The 24,033-nt window shown below is 36.4% G+C and overlaps 1 protein-coding gene across 1 annotated transcript in view; it reads left to right on the forward strand.

Annotated features, from left to right (window-relative positions):
- MTA3 (metastasis associated 1 family member 3) overlaps positions 1–24,033 on the forward strand; it is a 144,698-nt gene that overhangs the window by 109,691 nt on the left and 10,974 nt on the right. The window contains exons 17-18 of the mRNA XM_067293134.1: positions 8,214–8,245; positions 15,915–16,069. Of these exons, the coding sequence (XP_067149235.1) occupies positions 8,214–8,245; positions 15,915–16,069 (187 nt within the window). The remainder of the gene's footprint in view (positions 1–8,213; positions 8,246–15,914; positions 16,070–24,033) is intronic.

Consider the following 24,033-nt stretch of genomic DNA (forward strand, 5'->3'; position numbering starts at 1 on the left):
CATTCTGTATGTGAAAGTTCAAAAGTGAAAGTTCTGTCTTCAGAAAATCACAGCATGGCAGAATGCTACATTTATCCTATTTTATGACTGGAGTGGGTGACGAGAGGATTCAGGTATGACTGTAGAGTACTTTGTAGAAATTTTAAATCTGATCTTTTACTTTACAGTGTCTGAGATTGTTCTGAGCATCTGCTTTCACCCACAAGCTTCTTGACTGTGAGCAACAGTACATCCAAGTAGTTCAGTTTCATGTCAAACTATTGTTTTGGTAGGATGACTAACAGTAATTTTCTATATATCTGGAAAGATAGCTAAAGGTATTTCTCATGAACATAATCTCTGTCTACTGGCAGACGTTTCCTTACTTTTACATGCATCAGAGCCAAAATATCCACAGGAAGTCCAAGATATTTATGTCACTAATAGAGTACAGAAATCATTCTGTGTCTGATGATACCATTTTTGTGACTTATGGGCAGAAATAGGGGAACCACTTGTTCAAAACTGAAGAGACTTTAACCAGCAGTCCTGATGCCCATTTTCTCTTCCCCTTTCCAGACTTTTAATGTTGTATTTCAGACTGAGATGTCCTGATTCCTTCAACAGGATTTTTTCAACAGTCAAATTTCAGTTCCTCAGGGAATCAAATATTGATGTATGCAGCTGTATCTAAGAACAAGACAGCAATTTTTGGTTCATTTGCCTAGGAACTAGCACATCTCTAACACAGCAAGATGAGAAAGTGAATGAGCAATTGGCAAAGCAAGAAAGACCTCAAAAAATGTAATTCCTCTCTTAGATGCTATTTTGGTCAGTCTCCCTCTTTTTCTCTCTCTACTTATAAGTATTAGTATTGGCTACTGAAGAGATGAGTAAGGAAAAAAGGCTTATATGTGACTCCCATTATTCCTGTGGGGAATTTGAGGCTCTTCCTTGTCAAACACGTGAACATACAAGCAGTCTAATTGACAAGCAGTGAGGCTAGAAACTCACCTGCCCAAAGTTTTCTAGAAAGAGAGAAAAACAGTTCTAGTAAGTGCTTTATCATAATTCATTTCACGTAACCCTATGTGAACGAATGTTAGATGGAAGGAGTTTTCACTGTAGGACTGAATTTCTCAGAAGAGGGAGCTGTCTTTTCTGAAAAATATCAGATCACATTATCACAATATTATTTTTCATCAGCGGTGAAGACATTCTACTGCCATGGCAGGCTAGCAGCATGGGATGCATAACAAGAAACATCTTACACTCCATTAATTTTCAAATAAAAGACGTTAATTTTATCTTATTTCCATTATATGTTACTAAACTATACACCTACATAAATTGCTATAAACCTTGTTTTACATACCAAAGATTTACAACTGAAAGAGAGCTAGTGAGACATGATAAATAAGATAAGTGAGTCTACTTTTGCCATTTCTTTCATGCCGAAACTTAAGGTCTGATTAATGTTGAATTGTGTAACACTTTTCCTAAAAGTGAGAAACAAAACCTATGTATCACTGTTCTTCAGCCAGTTTCTTCACTGAAAGTTGCTTTGGACATTTATGTTATGACTTTGATCTTTGGTTTAGCCAGCAAATGTTTTGAAATATTTTGCTAAAAATCTGTTTTCCTGGAATGTGTGTGTTGATGTCAAGGGAAAGCTGACCACGGAGTGGGGGAATAGGTCTCTCTGGAGGCATTGATGTTGCTGTTATGTTTTGGCAGCATTAATTGGGAAAGCAGAGGACTATGAAAAGGGTGGTTATAACTCTTGTTTTTTTTCCCAACATGTATGACTCAGAGCCTTTATTTTTATGATCATAAGAAATACTTAATGGTAAGAGCCATGTCACGCATAGTTCTATACCAAGTCGTTAAACCTTCCCTCACCCTGAAGAGATTAACATGAAAACCTTTTTACCTTTGATTTCTTTGAAGTTGAACTTGCATAAGAACAGCCAATTTCCATACATTTTCAGTGTTGATTTGGAAACAATCATTTTAAATATTTAGTTTAAAAAAAAAAAAAAAGAAAAGAAAATCCTCTGAAGGTTTTATTTCCAAGGTCAGTATATTCAGTTGTTTTTGCGGATGTACAAATAATGATGCTGGACATGATGAACTAATGACAGCTTCCAGGCCCAGATTATGTACCTGGAAATTTCTGCAATCCTTAATTACCCCCAAGGTGTTAGTGCTGACATTGGCTATCATGTAGATCTAAGATGCCTCAGGAACCTGGCAATTCTGCTTGTTCTGCTACATCTCATGTCTGCATTTTTTAAGCTAATTTTTTTGCTGTTTAAATTTTTGCATGATAAAATGCTTTTCCCTTCAGTTCATTTACACTGAGTTGATGATTTCCCCCTCTCCACCTCTGTCTGCCTTCCTCCTCCCCCGGTGATGTAAGTGGTGTTATGACTTCATGTGAAAAAACAATCAACGAAGATGATGATCTTTTAATGTGTGTCCCTTTTAATAAGACCAAAAACCAGCTTCACCATCATTGCCTGAGAAATATAGGAGAAGTCTTTTTTCTGGAATTTCTTACTAGGATGATGATGTCTTAAAATTGAGAATGTTATTTACTGTCTTGTGATGATAAACATATGGTCATCATTTGCTTATGCTGAATTCACATTATAATTATTCCACAGGTATTAGAGATTTTTTGATCACATAAAAGAGCAGTCTTCTGCTGTGTGTCTGAAGACTGCTAAAAATGCAGAGTATTCTCAGTAGGTAAAGGTGAGCAGTGTGGGGTTTTGTTGTTGTTATTTTTTTTGATGAATTTGGACATAGGAGGACTTGGGGCAAGAGCAATTCTGTAAACGGGTATTTCCTTGAGTTTCCTGTGATGAACAACTGTTCCTAAGCATTAGCATAGCGTGTGTGTTTTAATATTGATGTTGATTGCTTTCTTCTGCCTAAGTCAGAACACAATTTCCATATGACCATACTTTTCAGGCTTACTGTATCTTCTGAAATATGAGTTATTTCCAAGGATGAAAGTACACTAGCAGTTGAATAGGGTTTTTTTTGCTTTTATTCCCTTTCTTTCAAAAATGTATCTGTGGATTTGAGGCACATTCTGCCTACATCTGGTTCAGAAAGCCACAAAATTAGAATCATATTCGTGCTTTGATACACCACTTGGAGTGTGTCATACGTCACTTCTGTTTTGCTGTACTGAAGAAACGAATGCTTATGAAAAGAAAATAGCATTGTATCTCTGTATTCACAAGTGTAACTTGCGCTTCTGGTAGCCCTCAGAGAATGGGTAGGTGGAGGACAAGGGAAGAGCTGTTGCAACAGAAAGAGAAAGCTGAACTCACAGATGGAGGAAAGAGGACTTTGTGGTGAACCCCCCCCCCTCGCTTCTGCTGCCAAATCAGAATGTTTCCTTTTTTGTGTACAGGTAATGTGTAGGCATGAAATTACAGCAATAGTGTTTTTTGTAATTGGCAAAATAAATCAGCTCTTAAAACAGTAAACAATAAGATGAACACTGTCATCAAATTATTATACAAAGCACACTGCGGATAACCAGAACCTAATTCCTGGAATCACTACTTTCCCCTGGTGTTATTTTAAGGAATTAAAGTTGCAGAAAGAGAATATTGTCTGTTGGATAACAGGATTAGTAGCATATTACCTCATGAATTACATGTTCTGGATTCAAGATCTGGAGTTCATTCTTAAAGTGCTTCTTTGTGTGATTACTGTCAACTGAACTGATTATTTTTTCTAAGCTATGATTGCAGAGAAGTATCTCTTAACTATTTCATTACATAATGTAATATGGAAGCCACCTTCAAAAACTACTTAAGCACTGTAACTGGGAAGGTGCGGTGTCTGGGAAAATGCTTGGAGATAAGTCTGTATGTTTTTGTGCTTTTTTGCTTTTCTTGTCTGTAATTTGTTTCTCCAGTGTTTCAGATTTAAATCTTGGGGAGATTAAGGGTCTTTCCCAAATAAATTCAGATTCATTCTTAAAATGATTATAAGATTATTTTATTTATTTATTTATTTTGTGATAATACTTTTGAAGTAACACTTAAGGTCATATGTTCCATTGCTACAAAGTGGTAAGAAAATAATTAAGTTTTTTTACTTAATATTCACAACCTAAGTTGAGCAGAAATAATGAAAGTGTCTCCCTTTCTCGGCTTGTTTCATAAGTTGATCCTTCCTGGGTGAAAAGGTCCTTTATAGACTCATTCACCACGATGTGCTGCAAATGTTACTAGGATTGAACACCTCTATTGCATGGCTGTCTTTGTTTTTCACGTGTCTAAAAGACATTATCTTCAAGCTCATTTATTCTGGAAGGTTTAGAAAAGGGCAGCTTTCACCCAGTAATATAGGTGGTGACCCTGTTCATACAAAAGAAAAAGATGAATACCAGATAAGAAATTTTCCTGTCAACAGGATGGCTAAGAAAATAACACAAATAAAGCAAATACACGGACAGCTGGAAAATGATTTAAACGTTATTAAGGAGGTGGATTCTGTCCTAGTTTGAAGAACTCTTCAGGAAAGAAAAAAACGTGCCAGTGGGGAATAATATGTAAAGTTGAAATAATTCTGTCGCTGGTGCCATCCCTTAGCAGTGGGGTCTTTCTGATTTAGCTTTAAATGGTTTTACAGTTTGAAGTTTTATAGTCTCTTAGGGCCTGTAAATAGGAAGAAACAATTTATTGGGCAGTGTAGTCTGTAAAGCAACTTTTTAATGAGAGGGGATTTCATTATACAACTTACTTGATTCTTCTTGTGAAGTCAAAGAAACATCTCATAGAAAGAGCATAGGAGAATATTAGGCGATTTCTGACATTGATGCATCAATTACGCCAAGATACTAAGCTTCTAAACATTCTGGCAGTACTGAAGTTGGATTTGCTATAACTTACTCGCATCAGATTACCAAAACCTCTCGTTAATGATATTGTCTAACCATTTGTGTCTGAAGTGAAGTAATCCATGTCACTAGCACTTCGTCAGCCATAAAGAAAGAAAAGTTTTGTATCCTGGAGTTGTCTGGTACTGAGGAAATACAAGAGCAGATTATTGCCTTGCACGAAATTGTTTGCTGTAAGAATGCACTTAAGCCCTGGTATCCACTAGCACCAGGTTCGCTGAAAAGGCAGAGCCTGGTCATATAAATTCACTAGGTCATTCTAAAACTTGGCAGATAAAAACTGAAAATCCAAAGCGTTGTTCTGTTCTGTGTGTTCTGTAGAACTCCAAGATATTTGCAGTTTTTACTTAAGCTCTGTCCCTCTCAAGCTGCACTGGAGATGGCATTGCCATCAGATTATCCAGTGTGGACCTTTCGTTAAACGTGTCTTTTTGAATGCTGCATGACTATCTTTTTAATTGGAAACAAGGGCTCTCTTTCTTAGTTATCTGACCTAAAAGCAAAGTTTTTCACAAAATTGGTTAGTGCGTTTGTGCATAAATCTTGGACAGAATTCTGCCTAATCAGGTTGCAATTTTTTTCTGCGAGAAAGTCTCACCCGTTCTGAAATCTGAATATTTGGGGGATCAAAGTGGGCAAGAGTTTTAGTATTGCAATAACAGTGTCTTAATTGGTGAATCCTAGAATCTTTTGACTGTGTCTACTTATTAAATAGTTCTGTCTTTTTATTTTATCAATATACTCAGGTCTTTCTAAAAGGTCTTTGGTAACTTGTATTGTTGTTTTTATAGAGTATTATCTCTGTGTGTTGTATCATACAACATAAGCATTCTCATTTTTTGCATATCTGTTTTCTTAGCTTTAACTGCTGTAGATATTAAAATACAAATCTGTCTTCACTTCTTTGCTGAGTTTTATTAATAGGATATCAATATGCTAATATCCTGGAGTTAATGGCTGTTGGCATTGCATTAAGAGTGTCTTTAAAGTATTCCTGAAAAAATGTGATGTTTAGCAACATTCAGGTACGTTCTGCTGTTTGGTGTTCTGGTCCTCAGTTCCACCAAAATAGATAGTCTGTCTTTCAGTTGTCTGTGGAACTGATTATTTTGGGGCATCGGTATTACAATTACGGCTAAGCATAGTTTTATAGTTTTGGCATATAAATCTATGCCAAAAGCATAGCACCTCTGAATAAGAGTGGAGATATTGTTACTGCAGTATCTGAGTATAAAAAAGTGTGACTTTTTTGGTTTTTGTTTTCCTCTTTTGGGGATGATTGGAAGTGCTCTGTAAGGTATCTCCTGTATATTTCAAGGGAGAAGAAAACACTTTTCTACTATTTGTTTAACTTGATATTCTGCTTAATGTGAGGACTTCTCATGAAATGCAGTTGTGCTATTGGAGTTAGTTTTTTTTCTGGGTAGATGTTCTTGTAAAAGCAATGAGTCCTTGTCTCAAGAGTTACTTAGATGGTTGTATTTCCATGAATGCAATCTCCAGGCTTTCTCAGAAACATTCAAGCCCTGAATGTTATTTGACTGGGATGTCAAAACAATAAATAAAGTTATAATAAAAAAAATTATTTTAAAGATATAAATAGTGTTCTTCCCTCTACTGTGCTGTTCTCTTACTTGATAACAGAGTAAAATTGAAATACATTCAGGTATCAGGAAACAGGTAGTAGGCTTGCACAGCATTTCATTATTACATTACCAGTTTACATTTTCCCTGGATGAATGGTGAACAAAATGTATTTCTGTATATGCTTATTTTTGTGGGGAAAATGAGGGCCTTGGAAGCTCGCAACTAAAAGATCAGTGGCTTTAGGTAAGTTTTCACATTACAGAGCCTTTCTCAATGGAAAGTTATTGATGCCTGTCTTGATTTCTGATGAGATTTTATTAAGGATGAAGACTTTTGAAAGTATACATGCAAACTAGATATTAGAATCATTGCTGAATGTGGGACTGAAGTTTCTAAGTAGCTTGGGATGTTTAAAACAGCTTGCCTTTGTTTCTGACCGTGGTTGAAGTCTACCTGCAGACCTGTGGGGATGGCTCATCAAAATGCTGTAGAATAAAAGGGAAAGTGCCACAAGTACCAGTCTGGTAGTGTGATTACCATCTTTCAGGAAGAGATGTGCAGCTCTTCTGTCTCATATTCTTTTAGTCTCTTTAATACAATTCTTAACAATAACAACAAATGCAGAGTATTTTTTATGTAAGTGATGCCAGTTGGGACCCCAGTAAGGATCACTGTCTGGAACTGGGGCAAGAATAAACTCTTTGTGATTATTGTACATTTATCTCAGTTACAGAAGGGAGACTTGGCTGATTCAGCTCTTGCAGAACTGTGTATTTTCCCCAGAACTGCATGTAGTGTTACCACATGTCTGTTCCTTAAGACCTCTGCGAACTATAGCTGATGATATTTTACTAGAATTTTCAAATAGGTCTGTGAGATTGACAGTATCATCTTACATTTTATGGACCAGCAGCAAATTTTCTTCTTTTTTTTAAACTGGATAAGAGCGTGTTTAGTTAATTAAATTATATTGCTTCAAAAACAAACACAGCTGTAATGTGACAAATGTACTGTTTTAAAGCCAGAGGGGAGCCATCATCTGTCCTTGAAAATAAAATAAAATTTCTAATTTAATTTAAACTGCAGGATGAAATCCATGGTAGCTACTGGCCTGGTCATGATTTCTCTGCAGTTTTACATAAATATATAAATTCACTGACTCCTGGTTTCTGTCCTCATAGAGGAGAGTATAATTAAGATTTCTGAATGTTATACTTTTCAGCCTACTATGTCTGTTTAAAAATGAGAATCCACTTCAGAATTCTTAGAAAACAGTTGTCTAGTTTCATATAGCTTTTTCAAATGAGAATCGTGATGGAATTATGCCAATATTGTTTGAACTTTTTTCAGGAGAGCTAATCATTATCCAAGTTAAATGATGCCACCTGTTAAAAGCAAAATGATAAAAACCCACTTCTTGAAACGTGAAATATGAATTAGTTCCATTTCTATGTTTCAGAACTATTTCTGCAGAAGAAGATAATTACGCAAAGAAAATGAGTGCGTTTAAAAGTATACTATGTCTGTCTTATATTTTCAGGATCACTGATGATTCTCGTGTTCATTTCATGAGAAATCTGTCCCATCTGTGCAGTTCTGATCTAGTCACTGTTGTAGCTGAGCACTAACATCTTAGCCTGCAGATTGAGCATAAGAAAATAGGGCTTTTAAGGATAAAGACAATAGTCTAATGCACTGTGGTTCTTTTGTTTTTCAGAATCATCCAGCCATACAACAAGAACAATAATGGTAAGTATAGAGGAGTTATAGGTATAGATCTGTCTATAGATATGATATTTTCTTGGAAAACAAAGTGCATATTGTAGTATTCGATACTGTTGGCATGCTTTCTTGTACAATATGGTATCACTGTAGAGATAAAATGAGTCTGTCTGCCATCACATTTCATGGAAAACCTTGGGAAAAAACGTGAGGTTGAATAACTTAAGAAATAGTAGTGTTGTAGGTTTGAGCACATTAACATCCAGTTACAGTTCTGTTATTGTGTGCTTGAATGATTTTGATTATGTTAAATTAAGGTTGATAACATCTCTTGCATTTTGTGTGTATCACGTGCTTCAGAGCCCAGTTAGAATTCAAAACATGCACTGAGTGATTTCTTGTATCAGTCCTGTAAGGCTGGTTTTGGAATTTACCTTGAGTTTAATAATTCGGGTTTCACAAGCAGAGAAATATTAAAGATAGATACATCTTCAAAAATGAGATTAAAAAGTTCCTCTATGCATAAAAATATCATGGCTTTAGAGTCTATCTTGGGTTTTTATAGGGTGAGAAATTATGTCACTCTCTTTCTGTTTCAAACTCGCATTAGAAGTTGGATAACAGCCAAACAAAAATTCACATAAAGAAAACGTGTCTCTAGCTAGGAATGATTCGTGCCTATCTTGTGGAGATTTGGGAGGAGGGGCATCCACTTTTGGATAAAAGACCAATTTTTGAAGCAGATTTTGGAATTCCAGAATAAAAACCAGCAGCACATGATGTGACTAGAGTCTGTGTTTGTTTTCATCTCTATAGATTTCAGGGTGTCCTTCAAATTTATGGCCTCTTGTGCATGTACGGTATTCATGGGACATGTAAATTCCCACACAGGAACTTGATTCAAATGGGAGGAAAGGGTAAATTTGGTTCATTGCATTTATCGTCATCAGTAGTCATTAATAATCCTGTGCAAATGGATAATAAATTGTTAAGGACCACAGATCATAATTTTTCAAAACAGTGGAGACATTCCAGGAAAAAGTGTTTTGTTTTTGTTTTGTTTTAACTGGATATGATGTAATCCTTGTTTATCATGAATTTGGTTTAAATTGTACTATTTCAAAATAAGATGTTTAGGGGAATTCAACTATATTTCTATCCTCTAAAATTTTGGAAGGGATTGAAACATTTTTTCAATATTTTCCCAGTTCTGCACTGATGTCAGGAAGGGAGCTAGAGGCTAATGCTAAACTGGTGAAAAGTTCACTCTTCATTTCCCTTTACTATTAATTTTACTGTAAAGAAGAAATCCTGCAAAAGTCTTCAAGATAACTCTCATTTTGACGGTCTGTCTTTTCTACTAATGTATCTAAACATCTGTAATACTGATGCAAAGAAATGCTTCCCCCCCCCATATAAGTGTGTCCCCACACCAAAGTGTGGTCAAAATTTAAAGAGATAAGAGAAAGGTTTTTAAATAACTTGAGTTTTTGAGGTGGTTCTGTTGTGAGCCCTTCCAGACCTCTCTGCTGACAGCTCATGGGGAAATGAGAATGCCTGGGCTCCTGTTCTGCAGTCAAAGCAAAATGCAGTCATTGTCCTTGCATTTAACTAAATAAAAGTACAATTAAAAACAAGTATGCTACTAAGATGGTGTGAGAATGTCCAGTCCTTTCTGCAATCAAAACGTAATTGAGTGTGTAATGGAAAATTTCTTACTCACCTGTGAGTAGGGAGAATACATCAATCAGTAAAGCCAGAAAGTATATATTATTCAGTGCATTAGAAATAGTACGAGAATATTCAATGCAGTAAAGTGCAGGCACGTTAAAGCAATACTGTTGAGATCCATTTTTGAATGAGTACTGCAATAAATAATTACTTCGAAATAATTCCACTTTTTTCTGACTGATTATGGTAACTATTATCTTTAGTCATACAGAATGAGAGAAGTATAGCAGCAAATCTGTATACTGCCTAGGCTGCTTTGTTGTGAAATAGCTTTTGTCTTACCAGAACAAAGCAATTGAAATGCTTTTAAGTTGCATTTATAGGTGGTAAAATAACATAAATAAGGCATTAAACCTGATCTTTTCTCTGAAGATACCAGATTTATGTTTAAATCAAAGTCAATGAGGAAAACAGTGTTCTTTGCTTTGGAAGAGAAAATACAGTTTTTCTGAGAAAATCAAATTTACCTTTATTTTTTAAACCCCAAGTAATTCTATTTCTGTATTTAAATATGACAATGATGGCTCCTTTTTTTGTTTGTTTGTTTTTTGTTTTAAATTCCTCTTCATAAGAAATAAAAAACTAGCTGTGTTTGTGTGTGTTGGGGCAGGTGAGGGGAGGAGGCAGTCTTCTAAATTTCAAGGATAAAATAGATTTCCTTTAATTCTGTAGACAAACATCTGGGATACTCTTTCATTACTTACTGGTGTAAGGATTTCCAATAAATATTTACTTCAAAATGCTACTTTTAAAGACATGGTTTATCCAGCAGTTATAAAGCTTTGTGTAGCTTCCATGAAATATAGAGGCTGTGACCATTGTAGTATTTAAACAAAGATGCCTTGGGAAGTCAACACTATTTTATTTTTTGCCCTGCACAGAAAGATCATTGACTTGGATTTTCAGCATTATAACTGTTCTACGTATTTTGTGAAAGGTTAGATAGTAATCAAGAGGTTGATTCAAAAGTAATACTTGTATTCTGTGACTATTTGGTTATTTTTAGTTTCCTGTACATGTTCTAGTGTTTGAAAATATATATTCTTTTTAAATAGCCTTCAGGTTTCCTAAGTGAAATTCTATATCCTAAATAAATGTTTGCCTGCGTACAAGGTCCAATGTTTGTGCTGCAGTGCTGAAGTCTGTGTGGAGACTCCTATAAACATGTTTTGTAATTTTTGCATTCATCTTGAATCTCCGTGAATGAGTAAACCAAACCAAAATATTGATGCTTATAATAGATACAAAGCTGATGCATGATAAGAATACCCCAGGTGTTGCAAAACAGAATCATTACCTGATTCTAAACTTAACATAATTCTAGCCTTGTTTTACACTATGTCCAGTATAATTAGGTCAGTGCTAAACTGAACAAATTAATATGAATTGATACCAATCATTTGAACATGCCTGATTTTTGTAGTGATTTTTTTTCTTTCTCCATATAGACAGCTTCCTTTGCTCTCTTTGATTTGATTTGTTCAAGGATGAGACAAGTGATTAGTCCTGAAATAAAAAATTACTCATCTAAGTCACTGGGATAGTTTTCCTTTTGTAAGCATGGGAAAGAACACAGGATATCATAAATTCAAGGCTACGTAGGAATTGATGATAATCCAGTTTAACATTTTTCCAATCACACATCATAGATATCCCCTGCTAATGTTTACATTACACTTGTAATGCCTGTTAGTGTTATATATCTTTTAGTTCAAGATTGGATATCTTTTTAGAACCTCCAGATGGTGGAAAATACACCGGTGATTCTCAGTGCGTAAATGCTTGGCCATTATAAATTGAAAAACTTGTAGATAGGGAACTAGATTATGATCTGAGATCTGGGTCCCATTTCCAACATTTTTACATGATTCTTCTGTAACTTTGCAACAAGTGTCTTGTCTTATGCTTGGAATTCCTCTGGGATCCAGTGAGGATATGAGATTTACCCTGGAGTAACACTTTCAGCAGACACTTAAAGTTAATTGATGTGCCCTTCATAATGGGGACCATGTCTTACACTGTCACTTTTAACATAAGATGTTTGGAGTATCTTTGTAGGTGTCTTCAGAATAGAATTCAAACTTTGTTGGACTGATAGCTGCCACTATAACATGAATGACATGTATAGTGACTCTGTGCAATTAATTTCTGTGTGTTCCCGGGTTCGTCAAAACCTCAGGCCTAGAGTACCTTGTATTGAAAGCTCTTTATTTACAATTAAATAAATAATTGAATTAATAACTCTGGAATTAATGCTGCTGTTTCCAGAAGATTTAACAGAGAGAAACACATTCTTACGTACCTTCTTTTTGAAAGGGAATATTGCATTCAATGAACATTGGAAATGTCTTACATGCTCAATAGCAAATGAGCATTTGTCTATGTAAATGGGAAACTGAGATACCTTCCAGGTGAGTTTTGATTAGCACCACTTGCAGGCGCTCTTAAAATCTGGCCTTCACCATTTTCTGTGAGTGAAATACCCAAAAATATTGCCTGTAGAGGAATGATGATTTAGCAGGGGACGGGTGAAATTGTGAAGACACTGTAAGAAACAATTTTCTCATAAATTCCTCTTGAAAAACTAGTTGAAGGCCTTGAAAAGATTGCCTTTGGTCTCAGAAGTCTGTGAAGATGTATTCAGCTCCTGCATTTCACTTATTCAGATGTATTCATGCAGACCTGTTTAGTGCATAAGAATGTTCAAAGAGGTAACTCAGTGTTTCTTTAAATATTTGTGTCCTTTATTGGATGTGTCCTTTATTGGACGTAGCGTGTCACATAAAGATCCCCATGGAACAATTTTATATTCCCTACCATAGCTGTAGAGCTAACTGGTGAGTGCTTCGTTTTCTCAACAAGCCTTCAAGATTTAAATTTATAGACAACACCTTAAAGCAATTATTGTCAGGATATTTCTTTTTGTGAGACTTAAACTCAAGTTTTGATGTGAAGATGCTTTTCTAGCCAACTTATATTGCTTGAGCTGAGAAGCATGGTTCAGAGAAGTTATTTGTTGTGGTACATGGGTGTACTCTAAGTAACTACTTCCCAGTTATCTTTAGTCAGCTTTACCTGAACTACAACTCCTGGGTTTAGTTTCTTAGACTTGTGAGGTTTCTCTTTCAAGTGCATTCACAGATAGGTTTCTCCTAATGCCTTTTGGGTGTGGAACAAATGATTCTCTGTAAATACGGAAGATCTCAATGAATGTCTATAGGTTGAGGTGAGGAAAAACTTCTGAGAAAGGAGTTGCTAAGCATGGAGAAAGATTTGACTGACTTGTGGCGAGCGAGGTCTGTATAAACCGCCTTGTCGAGGCACAAAGCAGTGTTGATTTACTACTGGTATGTGGAATCCTAATACCAGCAGCTTTGTTGCAAAGTGACAGCATAGCTAGCTTAGGAACAGTGTAAACAGTCAAAATCAAAATGCCAAAATCAAAATGCGAGTTGCACATGATTAAATTATTGTGGCTTTCTGTATGTATGCATGTTCTTTGATTGAGTAGAGCTCTTGTGGTAGCTTAGAAAGTATTCCGACTATATAACAAGGACTTCGTATGAAAGGTCTGCTTGCTTTGGGTGTTGATATTAGTATGACAATGGCATTGCATCTTCATTTTTATAAAAAATGGTAAATATATTTTTGAGAGGAAGTGATGAACTGATTTTCTACTCCTCAATTGCTCAAGAATTTTGACTGTTCTGATTAAATAGAAATTAAAGGTAATGCTGGAGAATAATGCTGGAGAATAATGCTGGAGAATAATGATCTTATTTTCTCTTGTCTTTAAATGCAATATAATTAATTTCTTCAAATAACTTGAAAGGACTGGGGCAGAAGGGGAAAAAAAAAAGGAAAACTAATCATTACAATGCAATGGGAATGAGATGATATTGTAACCCTTGCACTGTTTTCTATAATGTTATATCTTGCCTGCAGTAACGAGTTCTGTTCTAATAAAAGTAGAAAAAAACAGAAGTTCAGAACTAGTAATGACATCCATCTCTGCCGGGGAAAAGGTGTTATGAAAAAATAACTACTTTTTTCCATGAGACTCAACTATTTTTCAGAGTTTATGCCATAGAAAATGCACTTCTCGTACCTTGTGCATTTCCTGAATGTGTTTTGCCTGTGCTTGCCTGTATCTTGAGTAAAGGAAACATTCAGCGGTGTATTAGAAAGGAATCTGGGAAAAGATAAAAGCCATCGTATTTGAGAACTTAAACCCATTTCTGACTGGGGAAACACAGCAAAAATTTTTGCTTTGGGATCTTGAATGTTTCTCTATAACATATAGTACTGTCTATTGCCAGGCAAAAATAAATAGTTTGGCAGTACTATAAAATCTGATCTATGACAGAGTTTTCCGTGCATGAATTCATATTCTTTTTTTGAGTACTATCCATGCTGTGCACCAGGAGATCATCAGTCAAATGCCTGTATAAGTTTCTAGTTTCATCCAAACTATGTATTTTATCCTGAAGTTATCCTAAATAACAGCTGAATTGCTTCTAGTAGTATGCCCTTTCCTTTTTCCTCCCCACCAAAACCAACACAAAAAAAATCAAAACCAAACTACAGTCTAGACACTTAATGAAAACGTGGAAAAAAATAAGCAAACGTTTAAAGGAACCGCAGTGGAAGATTTACAGCCCTAACTATGTGCAACAGCAACTGAATTCACCATAAACCTTATTTGTCTATGAGACAAAGGAACATAATGTAGGTCGAGGAAGTTACCTGTGACTCACTCAAATTTGATGTCTTGTCACCCTTTATATTGAGTTCTATTCCGCTAGTCTTTGTGCGTGTTACCGGCCTTTCCTCCCTCAGTGACAGTGCAGTTGTTCCCCTAATTAGAGGCTACTCACGTGAATGTGCAGAATTGTGCCCATTTTATGAACTTTACAGAAATGTTATCCTTAATGAAAATACTTTGTTTTATTTCACCAAGAAATAGTACTTCTTCCTAAGAAAATACGATGCTGAATCCATGTTAAATAAAGTAAGCAGAAGTCTCATCGTTATATATTGCCTTCCAACATGTCCTGTTTGGATCAAATAGCATTATTTCTAAATCCTGCTAGTAACTGACCATGTGTCAAGCAAGACTCTAATTTCCAAAATTAATATATTCATAGCTGGATATTCTTCCAAAATGCAACCTATAGATCACACAGAAAACAACATTTTTATTCTCTACCTTTACATATATCAAAAGGCAGCCTTTCTCATTAGATCCAAGTACTTACGGTCTTTAAATCTTATTGCACAATTATTCCAGGTAAAGGTTTAGTGGAAAATTAATGCATCATTTTATGTTTAATATTATCTGTGTTAAAATAAAGGCAGCAGTATTGCAGTCAGCTCTCGAATATAATGATTTGTGAGTGAACTTAAGAACTACAGTGACACCAAGGTAATATAAACATTTGTTATCCAGTTTCCATTTAAGTTAGCAGCAGGACCAGGCCACTTGTCTTATACTGGTTTAGGTGATTTTTATTAAAAAAGAAAGCCAGAGAGAGTGAGGACCCAAGAAGTGAGAAGTGGGTTTTTTTTTTTTTTTTTTTTAATTATTGAAAAAGAAGAGGTGTAGGTCATTGTTGGGATACCGAGTATTTGCTCAGGAAAAGTGAATGCTCTCTCAAAGTCCACAGGTTTTTGTTGTGGAACTGCATTAGTCATGGCATTGCTTTGCATCTTAATTTCTCTTTGTGTAGAATGGCATTAGTAACAGTTATTTTAGTTTTTAAAGAGCTTTCAGAACTGTGGACAAAATAGCTCTATCTGCAACAGACCATCAGAGGGTCTTATCTGATCCCCAGAGACTTGTTGAAGAAGAGTAGCTGGTTTTTTAGAACGACTGTGTGTAGGCTGCCCTTAACAGCAGAATTGGTTGACAGAATTACACTCATTCTCAGGCAAATATTTTTCCCATTTTTTGTTATGATTTCAGCATGCTGCTCCCAATGTCCATATGACTAATGGTAAGGCCTTGCAAGCCAGTGCAAGTGCTATTAAGACAAGCACCATTCCAGTGATCAAGAGACAGAGGCAAAATTGGCTTGATGCTTCAGATGATGGTTTCTTTATAGCTACAGAAGAGACCAGGTAAGAGAAATGAAAGCTAAGCAGGGAATGAGGCTTTACTGTGCACGTGTTATTGATCCACTATTTGAATAACAGTTTTTGTCATTATTACTTGAAATTGCATTACAATGAAGAGCGATGGCACATCAAAACATACACCCAATTTTGCATCTCTTGTGTACTAATATTATGAGCATTACACTAACAATATTTGTCCAGTCAGAGCACTTATCTGTGGCAAAGATTAGAGCTTTTTAATTGTTAATAACTGTAGCTCATATGCAATGAAATTTTAAGGCCTCTCTGATCATTCAGCAAAACCTAGATGAATCTACAACACAGGTTCCACTCTAAAATTTTCAGAACAGAAAAAAAAAAGAATGTATACAGTGGACAATAAAGGAAAATATAGCAGATAGCATCTCTTCCAGGATAGAAATTGCTTTAAAAAAAAAAAAAAAAAAACCTAAGATGATTTTCTTTTTCATTCTCTCATTTAGAGATTAACTGGTAGAATTTAGTGGACTCCTGCTTTTCCCAAAAGGGTTTGATTCCACGGAAGAGTCACTAGCTTTCTGGAGGCCACTCTTTTCCTTTCTTCATCTATTAAGACCTGGCTGTTCTTTAATTAAATTCAGACTAAGACAAGAGGTTACAGTCTATTCTTGTAACCTGTGGTTACCAGGCATATTATTTAAAAATCTTTATAATCTTGCTTAAATTAAAGCAAGAGGATTATTACAGCAAGTAATATCAGGCTGCTCTTCAATTCTGTGATTATTTCCTGAGCCTAGAAAGTTTGGTGGTTGAACAGAAATGTAAATAATAAAATGCAGAAAGAGAAGTAACATAAGTAAATATGCACATTTTCCTTGGTTAGCTCTATATTTAGTTCAGTTTATGGTAAATGCTGCTAGGGAAGTTAAAATACTAGTATGTGGCAATTTGGTGGATATTTCAAGACCAATTAAATATGGTACTTTATTTTTCTTTTAAATGAGAAATTCAAAGATTCAGAGAAACTGCTGGAAGGATGATGAGCCTTTAGACTTCTGCTTCACATCTAGCCAGGTTGCCAGTACTCACTATTTTGAGAATTATTTGATAGCCTCTATCAGAAGAGCTTAGTAATATCAGACTAATCCCTAGTGGCTATTCTATCTAAAAGTGAGGCTGCTGACCTAAGCCACTGGTTTGGAACTTTAAGAATTTGGAGGGTTTTTTGTTTGTTTCTATAGAATTAATATAGAGAGGTGCCTGTTGAAGGATGAGGTGAGCCCCGAATCTCTCTCTCCCCACTGATCTCAGAGGTAGCTCAGATGACTGGCTTAGACTAGATGCTTCTACTCTAGGTGTCTGAACTAATGTGAGATGAATCCTGTCTTTGGAGAACACTCACGTGTGACAGCCCTGTCTGTTCCCATTCTCACAAATCCCCCTTGGTCCCTGCGGTCACCATTTCTGGCCAGGGTCGAGGTGTGGCAGCAAGGCAAGAACTCACGCTGCCTCCATCTGCACTCTAAGTCATTAAAAGTTTAAAGACTAACACTTGAAGTGCCTTTGTGTAGGGAACTTAAGGCAGTTAGACCTCAATGACACCCCTTCAGAGAAGGAGGTTGTTTTAAAAATGGACACCTGGGCCCACGCTGAAGAAGTGCAGCAGGGAATGCTCAAGGATGTGCACTGGTTGAGCAACCCCATTACAACCTCCCCCAGTCTGACAAGAGCTAACACTGTAGGTCAGTGCAAGTACATGTGCATGCTTCTTCCTTCTGTGATAGCAACACACAAGGAGTAATAGTGCCTCATTCATACTCATCTTCAAAACTGCAACTGAAGGGAGACAGCGACTTTTTATCCCTTGAAACACCATGATTCCTTCCACCCATAGTCCAAGATTTATTGCAAGAGCTCGTTCTCCTCTCAGCTCTCACTTGCTTCCAGCCGTTACAGCTCAAAGTGGAAAGCACCGCCTGGTTTGGCTGTTAGGAACATCCCTATGCCCAGGATGACAACTGAATGGGGGAGGAAAGGGGGAGAGGAAGGAATAGGCATTAGTCCCTTACATTCCTTTAATGACAGGAAGTCAACCTGTCCTTGGCTAGGAGCGCCTAGCCCTAGCAGGTGGCCCTGGCAGGTTTGGCTGCAGCGTGACAGCAATGGGAAAAGATACCTGGGGAGGAAGGGGCTCTGAGGAAGCAACACAGAATTTATCCACTCCTGCCATAGCTTGAGAAGAAATTGCTGCCAGTTTGCAGCCATCAGGTGTTTAAATATGTGCTGAACACTCAGCTCAGGAATAATCATCCCATTGAAGTCAAGGCAACAACTTGGGCTTTAAGGCACATGTTTATGTATCGTGCTGCATCAGGATCCTGTCTGTTTTATAGTGTATACTTACCCCTTTAAAAATACATATAGAAAAGACATGCTGATTACTAACAGTCCACAAAAAGAAAAATATTTTTGGATATAATGTTTTGTTTGCAATAATAGATAATAATTTCAATTTCTCTATCCTAAAAACCTTTTGTTTGTGCAGTGAATTAAAGTTTGTGATGCATATTTCTATAAAATATCAGAAAGGGAGGCTAGAGGGTAAATTCTGTCAGATGTTTAGCAAAAAAAATCATGCTGCATTAGCTGGTTGATATTATCTGAAAAAATAACAAAATACTAGGGCTGCTAAACTAAATGCGGTGCTAGTCTATTTTGAGCTAGCCAACCCGAAGATGCACAACACATGAACAGTCTCTTTTCATCCTCTGTGTCTAAGTTTTATTACCCATCCATAGCTAAGATGACTATATGTATTTATGCCTATAGTCCCATTTTAGAAGAGATTTTAAAGAAGTAATTATCCTCCTTGGAATGGACTTTATATAAGTTGTAATGTGCATCCTCACACATTTAAAAGTTGTTTTAAAGTTGTAGCTATCTGAAAGCAGTTTCCTTCCCTGTTGTGCATCAGTGCCTGCATGCTCAGGGGGAATGTCAGCATAGCTCCCATTTGCATTCCCCTTTCTCCAAGCCCAGAGGTCCCTGGATGCCTGGGGGCCACATCAGCATGGTGCTGAGCCTGTTGTGGCCCCTGGCCAGCTTGGAGAGTGGGCAGAGCCAGTTTGTATCTGCCTGCATATTAATACCATGAATGACTTGCCCATGTGAGTTTCTTGCTATACGTATGTCATTCCCAAATGCCCATCGCCATGCTCAGTGAATCTAGCCAATACATGTGTAGGTCCCAGGTTTTGCTTGGCTCTCTCCATCCCAAAACCTTCCTGGTGCCTGCAAGAGTCCAGCTTGCTTGGAGGTCCAACAGCTGCAGTCAGTCGCAGGATCAGGGCAGGGGTTAGTCTTCACCAGAAGAACAGGTGACACTTCAGGAACACTTAGCTTGACGTTACATCATAATTTTGTGTTAAACTTTGCTAAATTTAACATTTTTGTGTAGTTCTCTTTTCTTACCCTTTTTGAATGAAATTCAAATCCTTATTGTGAAATAGCTTGCTCAAGATTTTATTCTAAAGTGCAAAGTCTGTTTACATAATTCATTGAAAAATCACTCTTTAAAGAGCCTTACATTTATCACTACTTACCAAGGGAGTGTCCTTATTTTTTTTTAATATATCTAGATATGAGCTGCTAGGATTCTTCTAGAAGTATGTGTATGCTCTAGGATCAACCAAAAGTCTCATAACTATAAAAGAATTTTGTTCAGGAACATAGTACTAAATCACTTTTGCTGTAAAAACGCTTCTTGGATTTTATTCCTCTTTTTTTGAATAACTATAATGTGGATTCTATTGTAGATCCTGTTGGAGGTTAGTGTTGAAATGACTACATTATGTGATATTAGATTCTTCATACCATATTACCATTCTGGGATTTAAATAATAATGGAATAAATAGGACAGTTAATATTATGGTATCCAGCTGTTTAATAAAAATGTAATATATCAGCTTAATATCTGTTGAATTATATAGGTCATAATCATAATCTGTGAAGCAAATTAGTAATATAATTGTTGGTTATCAAGGAAATGTGTCTGCTGGTTAAAACTTTACTTTCCAATTCTAGGTATGCAGGGTGCATACAGTTCCTATACGCATGCTCTGTCCATAAAAGAAAATATGTGCATGCTAATGATCATACTTGTTTAGGGGCACCTAAGATATTGTGTGGAAAATGAAATTTTTTTTCAGCATTTGCATTATAAAAAATATATGGAAATGTTTGGCTGAATGGGTTATAGCAGCAGATTCCATATGCTTTCCCTTCATGGGCCAAAAAGCATATTTGCATATAGAACTACTGTTGAATGACTCGATGCTTGTTTCCTTTCAGTGCTGAAGCAGTTAGAAACCTTCTCACGGTAAGTGCAACTCCATTGGGAATGAGTTAACTACAACTGTTAAAATTAGAACGTGATCTTCAGTTGTTAACAGCAGACATTGCTTCCTTTTTGCTGATAAAATAATTTGAGAGGCATCCCTGAGGCAGCATTATATAGGCAATTTTCCTATTCTTCACATAATGTTCTTTCTCCAGAATAAAAAGCTTCCCTTGATTTGTTGAGGTACTATGTAAGGATTTCACAACTGCAATGATAAAGTTATCTGATACCACTCATTTTTATTTGTGCATGTCTCCTAGCACGCACAAGAAGCTTAAAACCAAAGCTGCATGTTGAGAAACAAAGAGGGTGTGAGGCTGATATGCTAACTTTGGCAAAATGTTGAGTCTTGCTTTGTCATGTGTGGTCTGGTTGTCTTGCAGAATCAGGAGAGACTAATTCCAAAGCTGACAGCCCTTTTCTGTGCTCCTACATACAGCACTAGTGTCCTTAGCTGTATCAGTGTAAACCCTGACCTGCACCTTTAAAAGCAAACTTAAAAGTCAGGCAAACCAAACTCTGATAAGTATCACCAATATTAATAGTTGTGTATATGCTGCCATTGTCCCTTTTCCCTCCCACATGTGTTTTAGTCTATGCTATGCTTAGAGGGTTTGAGTTACCACATGTGGCATGTTGCTGGGAGAAAAGGAAAAAGTGCAGGAGTAAGGCCCCACTACCTAGGGTCTGTATTACAGAGCGCAGATGCAGCTGTAGGTCAAAGTCAAAATTCCAGCAGTAATTACTCTGTTTCTTCTTCTGCTTCACAAATGCAATTTCATATCACAGAAATGCTCATCGTCATGTTTTTTTTTATTTGTGCTCAACTGAGCACAAAAAATTGTGCACCAAAGTAGTGTTTTTAACAAACACTCAGAGATGACCTCTGCTTTCCACAAAAATGAGGCGATTTGATTTGAATTTTGATCCTGTTTTTGAACTTCACCATATTTGGATTCAGGGCATAGTGCGTTTTCATTCCTTATTTGCATGGAACTGTGGCCATTAGACCCTGATCCTCTAACTGACTTGCATGAAGATGCACGGCTGCACCCTTGGAGAATCAATTGCAAGCTTGAGAATGTTTTATACCAACTACTACCCTCTAATCAAAAAAATCAGTCCCTAAGGATGTACTTTTCTGGTTCCTTTACTTCTGCTGTATTATATAGTTGTCATACATCTTGAAAAGCAGGATTATAGAATTAGAATGTATCCCTTAGAATTATGTCTAATCCTCATTGATAGGATTATAAATATCTCATTCATTGGCTACAGCTGAGTACAGCTGAGCTCACAATCATTTCTAGTCACTGTGACAATACTGCAGATTGGAAATTTGGGGAGGAAATCTCCTTCCTCCAAATTAAGGGCAGTCCTGCTTGGCTAACTACTGTTCAAGATGTTATATATTCATCAGAGTGAAAATACATATTCTAATAGTTACTGTGGGCTGTTATTTTGACCTTATTTATTATTTAGTGTGAACTACTCATGAATGCCATGCATTGTTCACACTCTATAAATTGTAATTCTTCCCTGAGCTCTAGCTGAGGCACTATGATACAGAATCACAACCAGTGGTAGAGAAACCACATCATAATCTCTTGCCATTTGTTCTTCATTGAGCAGTTTTCATGGACCTATATCTGCTTTCTTTCACTATTTATTTACATGTGTTATTCCTCTGGCTCCTTTTACACAACATACTAAATGAAAGTAACACTGCTATGATAATGCTAAAGGTTATTCGCTTTTAAAAGCAGGATCATTTCTTGAAAATAAAACCAAGCTGAGCTGAAGAACATGCAAGATCTTGTTTTTTACATATAAAAAGAATAATAGATACAAACTTGAAAAACAAACCCAGAACAGCAGCATTTCACCTACTCTCATTTAATGCTTTGACAATCAGTTCAGTATAAGTTATACCATTGATTAGAGCTGGTAGGATTAAAGTGTAGATGATGATAGCAATTTTGCTTTTTCAGTCTCCAGAACAAATGAAATACAATCATTTTGGTTTGGAGCTATGTACTAATCTTCTCGTAGTTTAAGATGAAGTTTTACTGCCAAGCTACTCGCCCTGTTTGAAGCTACGTGGTAAGGGAAACTATGTGATAAGCTAGATAAGCACTTGGGAAAACTCGATCCAGTTCCCTGCTCTGTCACAGATTCCTGTGAGAGCTCAGGTAGGTCTTTTAAGTCCATATCTCAAAGGCCTAACTCCTTATATCAAAATGAACAATAATACTTTCTTTTTTGAAGATTTGGGGATAATTCTTTATGTGCCTCTCTTCCCTGTCTGAAGAATCAAATTTAGTAATACTTGATTCTTTCAGAGGGCTGTTGTAAACAAAGCAGGTCAGAAGTCTTATACTGGAGTCATCTTTCAAAGAGCGCTTCTTACCCTTACTGGTAATAAAATCTCAGGGAAACACAGATCACAGGAGCCCAGAAGCTACTGACTGCAACTGGTTGATTTGTTAGTTTCAGAGGTGTCCTCACTCAGCAGCAGGTGAAAATTAATTAGTTCACAGCTTCTATAATGACAGCAGTGAGACTGAAGCTAAGAACAGATGGTTGCAAATGACCTAGTTACTGCTGCCTAAAAAGCCACACAGCTGAATCCTGTAAAGTGGTCTTGTAGGAGTCTCCTGTTGTAAGCAGAAATTCAAATATGCAGACTGTTGTATGGTGCCTTAGATACCAAAGTGTATTTTACTATTGCTTGGAGCTTGGATATGGTTAGTTCACATGACTGGGCTAAAGAGCGCTGACACATTCAGCAGTGTTACTCCACCATTTGCAGTCACCTCTGCTTTCTTTGACAAAAGTTATTTCACATTCAGACAGCAATTGCAGAGGTAGCCAAAGCATCTTATATTTGGGAAGGGAAATCTAATTTCTGAAATGAGACTATTTACAAAATTTTATTGTCATGGGAAACTTGCAAAAAAATTAAATGAAACATAGCGATGATAAATGCATTAAGGTTTGTCTTAAACACAGATGCTGGCGGAAGAAGCTCCTGTATAAATACTTAACTTTTCCAGAAACCTCATACACTTTGTTAGACATTCCAGGTACAATTCAGCAAAGCTTTTAGATGCATGTCTAACTCCCACTGAGTTCAGTCAGTCAGCTAGAGTATGTCGGAAAGTCAGTAATACACTTGATATGTCAGGTGTTAAATTGGGATGTCACACAATTCTTTTAACCTGTTTTCTTATTAGTAGGTAGACAAACTTTGAATTTCCTGCAGTATGGTTGGCCACTTCAAAAAGTTTTCCTTCAGAAGCTATCTTCTGTGTTTGTGCAAAGGATTTGATGTAGCTGAACCCAATCCTCTTTACTGGATGTTTTAACTAAAGGTCTTAGGGCTGAGCTTTGTGTTAGATTGCTACTGAACTTTTTTCTAAATCCAGATCCCCAGTGGGAATGTGTCATCTTGTAATACTTGGTCTTCTATTGTGGCAGTTAAAAGCAATTTGTTTTTGAAAAAGAAATTTTTACTATAAAGAAACATCTCTATGTGAGGCCAGTTTCTCTATTAAAGGTTTTCGGAAACATACAAAATAACAATAA

The sequence above is a fragment of the Apteryx mantelli genome, chromosome 3 (assembly GCF_036417845.1).
Source record: "Apteryx mantelli isolate bAptMan1 chromosome 3, bAptMan1.hap1, whole genome shotgun sequence".
In the NCBI taxonomy this organism is placed as follows: Eukaryota; Metazoa; Chordata; class Aves; order Apterygiformes; family Apterygidae; genus Apteryx; species Apteryx mantelli.